Source organism: Cupressus sempervirens, chromosome 2 (assembly GCF_028749045.1).
Source record: "Cupressus sempervirens isolate cs-2001-9-10 chromosome 2, ASM2874904v1, whole genome shotgun sequence".
Classification (NCBI taxonomy): domain Eukaryota; kingdom Viridiplantae; phylum Streptophyta; class Pinopsida; order Cupressales; family Cupressaceae; genus Cupressus; species Cupressus sempervirens.
The window spans coordinates 614,509,045-614,520,225 of NC_143119.1; the positions used below are offsets into that span (position 1 = coordinate 614,509,045).

Genomic DNA, 11,181 nt, shown 5'->3' on the forward strand with positions numbered 1-11,181 from the left:
GGCCTTCAAGAACAATTTGTGCAACTATTTGCTCATCCGAATCAGCGTATTTCAACTGATTTCTACTGTCAGTGAATCCACAGAATTGATTCTATGTTTCTGTTATCTTCCAGGGACTATTTGACATAGAGGTTGTCATATTGTATGCCTCCAATATTCGACTGTAAGACCCTTTTCTACAGATCTCAAGAGTGATGTTTAATTACCTGATTTAAATTAACTTATTGAGGTTGCAACAGTTAGCATGATATTCTACTTCAGACTGACTGTTGCTGTTGATGTCAGACCCAAGAATGATGTTTTTGAACAGAATAATGTTACATCCTTTTTGTGAAAGAATTCCAATTGTGATGGAGAAGTAGGTGGCACTGGCAGACATTTTTAGTAGGTAACCTTAGTACACACTCCCCTCAGACCCAAATCTTTTTGAAAGTTGAAATTTGCATGCATATAATGTGTAGAGAACAATAGTGTGCAGTCATATGTTGATAGCGTGCAGCCCTATCTTGATCTGAAAGATATAATGATGTATATAAATGTATATTGAAGTACAAGAGTTCAATGCTATTTCATGTGATATTGGAATTCGTAGGTTTACTTAAGGGTATAATAAGTATGAAAAGTATAATACATATATGTATTCATATAAATTAACAAAAGATTCTTATATTAATAACGATAAATATTTTAATTATAGAAAAGCACTAGCAGTAAGGTCATTAACCTGTTGCTTAGTTTTAAAATGAATTACAATTCTAATTTTGATGTCTTCCTGTTTCTTAGTGATACACCATTGCTAATCGATCTCACTCCTAGTAGTTTCCGAGACAGTATAATGTCTATTCTCATTCTCATTCCCAATTTAGTTCCTTGTGCACTGTTTAGGAGTGCATATCCACAATCATTATACTGCATTACACTCTAATGTTTGATCGGGGATCAATATGCAGTTGTTTGATTTTGTCATCAGGAAAGCCACAAATTTGGGTGTAAAAGTCTTTATTATTTATTATATCCATTTATCTATGCTATCTCATTTTGATGTCTATCTAATCTGGGATTGACATTTAATACAGGAAGAAGAAAAAAGAGCCTCTGTTGAACTGCAGATGAAGATTATGAAGGAGAAAATGCAGGAAGAGACACACAAAAAAGAAGATGATCTACGGATGAACTTGAACAAGGTCAGGATAGTTTTTCCTCCTCCCTTTGGGATTTTAATTCTCTTTATCAGCATAAGATATATTCAATTTTAAAGTGTAGCATAAATATTCTCTTTATTTTTTTTTCAAATAGTTTGTGTGAAAGCACTTTGCCTTCTCTTTGTGCATTTTTTAAAGCAACAGACGAGTTTGATATTATGGTTCATGTGATCATTGACATAGTTGTTAATAAATACCAAAAAAAATAGCATTTTCATGTAATGAATGCTTACACTCGAGTTAGATATCTTATTCAGGAAAGAACTTCAGCGTTATCCTCTCTCATATAGTTCTAAATGATATCAACAACTTCTACCATTTCTTTGCCATCCAAAGAGACATCAGGTGGTGAAAACCCCTTAATGTGTGCTAATAAGTGTAATTACGAATTAGCTGTCTGATAACCTATACGAGTTCCCAAAAATAGGAATTGCATAACTGAATTCAAAATTGGACTGGATGTTTGGATCAGGTTGTTTTTATAGTCAGACACATGCTTCTAATGCACTTGCAGTAGAAAGGTCACTTGAAGTAACTCTATGAGCATTTTGTATGTTTACAAGATTACTTGCAGTGATGGAAAATATCCTTTACAGTGCTGTAAGTGTTTAAAAGCTACTACAAATGAGTTGGCAACATGCTACAGGTCAGTGGCGTGGTTCCCCCACGAAGTTCTAGAGTTGTGTCAAGTAAAAGATGTTTCAGGTTCTGTCTAGTCTCTTTTTCTTGTCATGCTTTGTCCTTTTCTAATTTTGCAGTCATGTAGAATTCAGTTCAATACATTTGTTGAGGTAAAGAGGATTGGTTTCTGCCAAAGGACATAGATAGGGTTGCACCTCTGAGATACAAGTTTTTAAATATGAAAATTGGCTAGCCTTGGAGATCAACCTCATATCTCACCAAAGGGATCCAGATTTTGCATTTAGAAATTTTGTACACACTATCAACTTTATGTGCAAATTTGGCATGTAGGTGCCACTTTATAAAATGAAGAATTCAATGTTCAGCTTAAAATATGTAGTCTTGAACATAGGTACATGCTTAGGCAGGATGACACACCTCAAAGAAGGAAAACCAAGCATTCAATAATTCACATTCATTGGTCTGTACTTGGGGTAAGAAGATGCTTTGATTTTATAAGAATCAGAGAAAAGAGTTTTTATAAGGGAATGCTTGGGGTAGAAATGCATATTGTATAATCTATATTATGTTATTAAGTCAAATACATGCACATGGCCCAACAGAGATGCATGTTCTGAATCAAATATATGCAAAGCTATACATTTGTATTGAAACATAGAAGTGGAAGGTCTAATAGGGTTGCAGATGCATTAAGTAGGAGATAGTTGTTGCTAACAGAAATGCAGGTTGAAGTGGTTGGGTTTGATGAACTCAAGAATGTGTACCCTGAGGACCTTGACTTTGCAGAGGCTTGTAAAGAATCTATTACTCTAGACAGGACTAGGTGGCTAGATTACTTGATTCAGGATGGTATGTTGTTCAAGGGCAGTCAATTGTGTATTCCAAGGAGCTTCATGAGGGAGAACTTGATCGAGGAGAAACACAGTGGAGGGATGGCAGGACACTTTGGTCGAGATAAGATCATTGCCATTATTAGTGAACATTATTTTTGGCCTCAATTGTTATAGGATGTGAAGAAGTTTGTGCAGAGTTGTCGAGTATGTCAAACAACTGAAGGATTTAATCAAAATACTGGACTTTATCAGCCATTGCTTGTTCCATCGAAGCCTTGGGAGGACATAAGTATGGATTTTGTTCTTGGATTGCCGAGGACACAAAGGGGTGATGACTCAGTATTTGTGGTGGTTGATAGGTTCTCCAAGATGGCACATTTCATTTTATGCCACAAGACTCATGATGTAGTGCATATTACAGATTTGTTTTTCAGAGAGGTGGTAAGGCTACATGGTCTCCCAAAAAGTATTGTTTTTGACAAAGATACTAAATTTGTTGCGTATTTCTGGAAGACTTTGTGGAAGAAGTTGAAGACAAAATTGAAGTTCAGTTCTGCACATCATCCGTAGACTGATGGACAAACAGAAGTAGTGAATAGAAGTCTGGGCAACTTGCTAAGGTGTTTAGTAGGAGATAAGACTAAGGGATGGGATTTCATTATACCACAAGCAGAATTTTCTTATAATAATTTTGTGAATAGGAGTACTGGTAGATCACCATTCCAAATTGTGTATGGGAGTAGTCCAAGGACTGCACCAGAGCTGAGGAAGATGGAGTAAGGAGAGAGTACAAGTGCTGAGGCAAAAGACTTTGTTGAACATTTCAAGAATCTATATGAGGAGGTACATGCACATATTGTCAAGATGAACATGCAGTATAAGGCTAGAGTAGATCAAAAGAGGAGACATAAGGAGTTCCAAGTTGGGGATCTGGTTATTGTATACTTGAGGAAGGGACAATTTCCAGTGAGTACCTACAACAAGCTGAAGATGAAATTTGGTCCTTGCAAAATTTTGAAGAAACATGATTCAGGAAACACATATGAGGTGGAGTTGCCAGATGGGATTCATATTTCTCCTATTTTCAATATTGTAGACTTAACATGATATCATGATGATGGTGCAAAGGAGGAGATGATGCTGGAGCCATGTCCAATTCCTACTTCTGAGAAGGAAGAGATTGAAGAAATTCTGGATAGCCATGTTGGCCAGATTACCATAAGCATGCAGTATGAAGAATACCTGGTGAAATGGAAAGGATGAACACTGGAAGATCCAACTTGGATATCCGCGGCGGAGGTTGTCCATTTGGGTTTTCCTCTACTAGCTCTAAAGTAACAGGGTCACTTTTCAATTTACTCTATGTGTTTGATGCAAGAGCATCCAGTGGGCAATCCTGTATCACCCAAAAATATGCTTAGTGTTAGTTCTGTTTAATGCGTTTTCATTTCTAGATACCCATTTGGGTCAAATAGAGATTCCAACTCTCATAGTTCCACTATTGCTTTTCTGCGTTAGTGTTTTTGCGCACCTTGGGATATCTGGCAATGCAGAAAATAGGTAATTTTGTAATTGAGCCATAATTATGATGAGTTAGAGGGTGCATGTTGGAGGGATGATTATACTTGTAATTTAAAGCACTCTGGAAAAAGAGTCAGGTCAAAAGGCTTTATGGTTTGAAAGTTATTGCAATTTTAAGTTGCTTGGAGACCCCCTAAGAGCACTTCAAAGTCAGATTTGAGGCACTAAATGGCCTCGTACGGGCCCGAAAAATGGGGGATGAGCAAAGCTATCAATAGGGCTATAGAGTGCTTGGAGAGCTTTACGAAAATGTAAACGGTTCGTCAGTCGGAGTCCCAAATCATAAGTTATGCCTCCTGGAAGTTGGATTACCATTTCTGGATTCTTTTAATTTTGCACCGACTTCTGATGTGTTTTCTAGAACCTTCTATTTTGGCAGTGGATGCCAAATGGCATATTCTAGAATGTATTCCTAACCCTAAACCTAATTCAGGTTACTTAAGGTCATTTCTGGCATTGTAAACGCAACTTTTGTTGAGTTTGAGAGAAGGTACTGTGAGGAGTGTTTTTGTCCAGAATCAAACTACATTGTAAGCCCCTAGGGCATGTTATTGAGTCTGTTTTCATTGTACTGAATGTAATAGCATATCACTTCTGATAATAATATTCCCCTTTTCTTGTTGTGTTCTTTTTGTCTTGGGTTGTGCCCTCATCAAAATATGGCTACAATAGACTTATTTAATGCTAAAGTTTTTCCTTACTCTTTGACACTCTAGGCATCTAGCCACAAAATTGGCAACATCATGTCTCATCTCGGTCTAATGATATTTTAATTGTTAAAGTTAAACATGCATCTTCTTGATGCGAGGATGCACACAATATGGTGCATAATGTGTACATGACATTACAAAGGAATGAAGATCACCCAAAATTGGCATGTAAATGCAACCAAGGTATTGCAAAATCCCGTCCAACTCCAAAGAATATTTTGAAAATCTATCCATAAGGGAGCTCAGAGACTCAATCTTCGCTCTAACTTCCTGGTACCAAGTGTCACTAGGTAAAGCCTCTCAAATATGGCTATGGAAATCTACACCAAGGGATAAAACAAGATCTCATGCCTTCTCCTACTCAAGACATCTTCCATAACATTCACCTCCCCATTTATGTAATGAACATCAAATCATACTCATAGAGAAACTTCATCCACACTTGCTTTCATGCATTCAAGTTTGACTAAGTCAAGATATATTGAAAATGACAATGATCTCCTTGTAGCTCAAACCAATGACCTAAAGGGAAATATCTCCAACTAGTACGTGCACAATTACTGCTAATTTGAGATCATGGGTGGGGTAGTTTAGCTCATGATCCTTGAGTTTCTAGAATGCATAAGCAATCACTCATCTCTCCTATATAAGAACTGCCCCAACACCCTCTAACGATGCATCAACGCACACCACAAACTCACCAACAGGATCTAGCACTAATAAGATAGATGCAGTAGTTAGTTGCTCCTTCAGAACCTGAAAATATGACTCACATTGATCCAACTAAAAAAACTTCTTCCCTTTCTTCAAAAGCGAAGTGATAGGGTGTGCCAATTGGGAAAAATCCTTCATGAACTGATGATAGTATTCCACCTAATCCATGAAACTTAGAACTGTAGATACATTAGGCAGCACTGGCCAATGCATAATGGCTTGGATCTACGAAGGATCCCATACGCTTTTCTAAGATGATATGATCCAAATATCCCACCTCGGTCTAGAAGAGGTCACACTTGGCTGAGTTTTTGAATAGTTGATGGTCGCAAAGACATTGCAAATCCTGTCGCAAGTGGCCCTCATGATCCTCTGTTATCTTTGAATACACCAAAATGTCATCAACGAACACAAAAAAAAATCGGTCAAGGTAGGTGTGGAACACCCCATTTATTAGACTCATGAACACCGATGACACATTGGTCAATGCAAAGGGTATAGCCGTAAACTCATAATGTCCATATTAGGTGCAAAATGCTATTTGATGAATGTTAGCATCATGAATACAAAGCTGATGGTACTCTGACCTAGGGTCTATCTTTGAAAATACTCACTTACATCATCTAATCGAACAAGTCATCAATCCTAAGCAAGGGATATCGGTTCTTCATCAGCACCTTATTCAGTTGTTGGTAGTCAATACACAAAATCCGCTCTTCTTCCTAACAAAGAAGGTTGGTACTCCCCAAGGGGAAACACTAGGATGACTATGGCTTGTGGCTAACAATTCCTTTGATTGCAAACGAAGCTCACTCAACTCCTGAGTGGTCATACGATATAGTGTGCAAGAGATAAGATCTTCTCCAAGAATGAGATTGCTATGGAAATCTATGTTGTGCTTAGGTGGCATTCCTACAATTTCACTCAGAAAAACTTATATGAACTCACAAAGAAGTGGATGGTTATTAAGGAATACCTCTTGATTTGCATCCCCCTCGAGGTCACTCAAAGACTGCAAACAACTGGCAACTCTGTCATATACTCTACTATAGCTAAGTGGCTGAGATCATGTGTAGTGATATAGGCCTCTAGACCCCTACTGGCTTGGCTTTCCCACTGGTGTTATCCAAAAATTGTATTAACTAATGCCAACAATCAATATGAGCTTGATGGGAAGGTAAGCAATCCATACCCAAAACAAATCCATAAGATCCTAAGGGTAGGATGTGAAGGTCAACAATGGTGATGAAAGTTTCTAAATCCATCACACTACCACTAACTAGGGAGTCTACAAAGACTTTAGAACTTGTGGTTAACTCAACCTACTAGTTATCAATCTGCCTTGCTGCCACTAGCGCACAACATTCCACAAGAATAGGCGATATAAAAGAGTCTATAGCGCATAAATCAAATAAAATGGAAGTAGATATACTACAAAACACACCTGTCATCTCCACAACAGTGCTCTGCTATTCACTTTAATAGTTATCAAGTGCCGCAAATACTTTATGGGATCTACTTGTATTCCAGAATCCAAAGTATGGGCTCAAAAGTAGCTACCCTCTGGCTTGGTCCTAAAACTGTCCCATGAGGACAATTCAAAGCTATGGGACCCTACTGGCCACAAGAGAGACAACCCTGTATGCAACAACCACAAATTGCAGAAGGTGCACCAGACTAAAAGAAACTGCACTTACTAGAGCTCTGTTGACCACCTTGAGGTGCACTCCTTGCTGCCTGACCATGAGACCTGTTCCTAGAATGTGAGCCACTATGATATCTTGACCAACAGCTAACTTGGTCCTATCTTAGAAAGGGACTTCGCAAGAACCTTTGTCTCTGTTGCTGCTGGTGTCTTGTTTTAGAAGGTGCAGAATCTCTACTAGAAGACCCTTAGGATTGTACCTATATATCCTGTCCACTTAAGCTAGAAGGTAGTCCATTGCTAATCTGCTCTCAAGACGTGCCTCCAAGTCCCCTACCAATATTCTCCTCAACCAATTTTGCCTTCTCCATGATGGACTCAAGGATTTTGGTTTCGAAAACCTGAACATTGTTGTTGATATAGTGATTAAGATCCTGCACAAAGTGTTGTACTAACAGAGCATCATTGTTTGTGGTACTAGCATACTGCTTCAGCTCAAAGAACCCATCCTCATGTTGGTCCACTATCGTAAACATCTGTCACATTCGAGGAAACTTAACAAACTTAAAGGATCTTTCCTTCAATTCTTCAACACATGGCCTAGATATTTGTGATACTTAGACAAGGACACAGATAAAAGTGTTCTTAGAGTTTCTCGGATGAATTATGGAACGTGATAACCATTATCTAATTAGGAACCTTGTTAACAGTAAATTATGTATGCTCACCGTAGTATGAATCTTAGACTAAGTTCAAGATTGTGTAACAAAGCCTAGATCACAAGATCCAATACAAATAATAGGAATGCCCCAAAGATTTTGATTCTGTATAAAAGTCTCTAAAATTCTGTTTCCTAGGGGATGCTCATCCTTGGTGACAAGCTGGTATTTCTAGATTATACATCAAAAGACAGGTATTTTTTCCACAAGTTTGGACAGGTTTTAATTGAACTGCTGATCTGGGGCAAGAATGCTCTCAATTTCTTCAACACGGTTATGATCTGCTGATTCTAAACAGGGAAATAAAGTATCTCATATATATATATATATGGTAGATCTACTGATTGTAAACAAGGAAATCAAGTATGTCTTATAAATAAGCAAGTGCAGACAAAGTGAATGAAACCAATAATGCTTTGAACTATGATTTGGCAATGTTGTAGTGTTCTTCTGCTATTAGGATCAAAATAAATTGTTCTTTTGTTCTCGAATCAGTCCAGAAGTACTAAAAAAACGTATTTGTGATTGTTTTATGGACAGATCACATCTCAACAGTCTCTTAGGGCTACAGACATCATACCAAAATCTGAGAGAAAAGATAACTTTGTCAGCTTCCCAACACACAGTAAGAAGGTATGTGAGCTTGGCCAGTCCATATTACTGTAAGCATAGCATTATATTCCTTTAGTTGATGAGAAATGCATGAGAATCAACATGTAAACATTTTATGGCTAATGGAGTAAAATCTTTAGAAAGGAGCTCTTGAAAATTCTGTCTACATTTTCCACATCAATTTTGCATTCATATTGGATAGTCAACCTAGGTTGGATTTCTGTTTTGTCTTTGTAAGTAAATGACAAGTGTGATGGCAGATAACTCAACATGAATATGAGATCGCTACTTCTGATGGAAAGAAAACTGTCACTAAAAGGAAAAGGACAAGAAGTACAGTTATGTTGGTATGTGAACCAGACATTGTGCCCGTCTGAATAATTTCATAATGTTAAGAAACTTCCACTTTAATGAAAGTTGAATGAGATATACTGTTATGATTTTCATTCATTGTATTGAATCTGAGATACCAATCATTTTTATGCAGGAGTCATCAGCTGATATGTCAGAAAGTCAAAAGAAAGTCAAATCTAGACAGAAGCTGGCAAATCAGAGAAAGGTCTCTATTTGGAAGAAATGTTTTCTTTATATTATTGTGCTACTATGTGCTAATGATTTATGCATTTTTCATGTTGCAGTTTTTTAATTGCACGTTCTTACATCAATCTAGAACCTAAGATTGTTTGAGTTGCGAACTTAAGAGCTGAATAGCTTAATCATTTTGACATTTTGTTAGTTTGGAACCTTGAAACCAACTGTTCGGACCCTATGTTCTTAAGCACAATAATAAATATGCTTGTTTCAACATTTTGGGAAGCAACCAAATGATAATTCGTATGAAAAATAGGTAAGTTGTGCAGTGCATTTTAAGCCCCTGGTAATGTAAAGCTGACAACATATTATATTATAGGGAAACAGTAACACCGATTCCATTGACTTTATATGCTTCTTTTTAAAATAATTTTCAGCATGGTTTCAACTAGTTAGCAGTGGTAAGAGGCAGAAAACTCACCTTTTCAAATGATTTCACCCTCAGATTACTTCTCCAGACTATAATTTAGTTAAAAATCCAATTCAAAATATTCTTTGTTAACCTGTTTTATCAAATACTAAATAGTGTTACACTTAATTATCTTTTCTAACCCTATGAAACATTTACCAAATGGAAAATATGATGTGTCATCTGAAGCATCAAGCAGGGGGAACTTAACAGATAAAATGTGTATGGTGAAGAGAAATTTAATTAGAATAAATCCAACTCGGTGGAGTTTGTTTTCCCTTGGAATAGTTCCATTTCCCCATTCATCCCTTATCTCACTCTTATAAAAAGTTTATTTCACTCTTAATGTAGATGGTACATGAAAAATAGGATTTTGCATGTGCAGGGTGTGAAACACAAGCGTCCATCAACTATAGGGGACATGTTCGGAGGTGGATCATTAGACCCATATGCCTTTGATTGATGGTAAGTTATAACAACTCCAAAAGACATAAATGTGTTCGATTTAAAAAAAACATCTCATCAAATGATGTCCATCAACTATAGGCAACTTGTATTGAGGCAACCCTTATACAGAAGATACTCATGCTTTCAATTGGGGGTAAGTTATATCACCTACATTGAAAAAATCAACTTTCACATTAATTTATCTGTATTTTTCATTTTCTCGTTTATGTATTTTGCTTTTAGTATTTTGATTGAAGTATTTCTGGTAAGGTATCTTGCCACAAATGTAGCACCACTTATATGCATTGTTGATGTTAACAACTTGATACGCTCGTCTGTCCAGATGCACTCCCCATGTGAAATGTTTATTGGAGACTCTTGGATATACCTCGAAAAATGCTCTGGGTGTTAATCAGCAAATTTCCAACACATTGGAATGTTCCGGGTCAAAATAGAAACTTCTACGGAATAAACAATTCCAAGAATGAACTTGGTATACTTTTAAGGTAAAATAAACTAATATTCTTGGCATACTTGGTGGTAGCCTAAAAAATATGTTTGCATGCATTTATCTGAATGAAGTGGTAGCCAATGTGGTTGGCTGTGCAGTGTCAAGTGAATCTAAAAACAATTAATTCTGGAAACCATAAATATGCTTTGTCTTGCAATTTACTCTGCTTTTCAAGTGTTAGACAATGTGAATAAAAACCATGGAACCTGAGAGGAAATGAAATAATAGTCAAGTGATTCAAAATGATGATATGTAAAATTTTAACAATGTTCTAATCCAGAAATTCTTTTGTCACTATTAAGGACGGTGGAAATGTTATATATCTCTAGATTCAAATAATATTGTAAATTATCTGAGCATGTTTAGCATAGAAAACATTCGTACTTGATTTTAGATTCACAAGAATTTTTTCTAACTAGATCAATGAAGATTGACGAAGTGTTCCCTGACAGTAATAAGATATGAATAAGAAAGAAACGAAGGCAATAATGAATCCTGATAACCAAGCTGAAATATACATATAAAGGGGGAAGCTTAAATAGGCTAAGCCACATGGTTCAAAATT

At 36.7% G+C, this 11,181-nt stretch overlaps 1 protein-coding gene across 2 annotated transcripts in view; it reads left to right on the forward strand.

The window, feature by feature from the left end:
* LOC149574883 (uncharacterized) overlaps positions 1-10,859 on the forward strand; it is a 96,460-nt gene extending 85,601 nt beyond the window's left edge. The window contains exons 17-23 of one of the 2 annotated variants that reach the window (XR_016360103.1): positions 1,077-1,184; positions 8,587-8,679; positions 8,919-9,005; positions 9,146-9,217; positions 10,044-10,123; positions 10,205-10,259; positions 10,449-10,859. Coding sequence is in view for 1 of the 2 variants with exons in the window: in XM_089814733.1 (XP_089670859.1) it covers positions 1,077-1,184; positions 8,587-8,679; positions 8,919-9,005; positions 9,146-9,217; positions 10,044-10,121 (438 nt within the window). In the remaining variant the exon portion in view is untranslated. The remainder of the gene's footprint in view (positions 1-1,076; positions 1,185-8,586; positions 8,680-8,918; positions 9,006-9,145; positions 9,218-10,043; positions 10,124-10,204; positions 10,260-10,448) is intronic. The other variant, XM_089814733.1, reaches the window with a different exon arrangement.
* Positions 10,860-11,181: the final 322 nt, after the last annotated feature.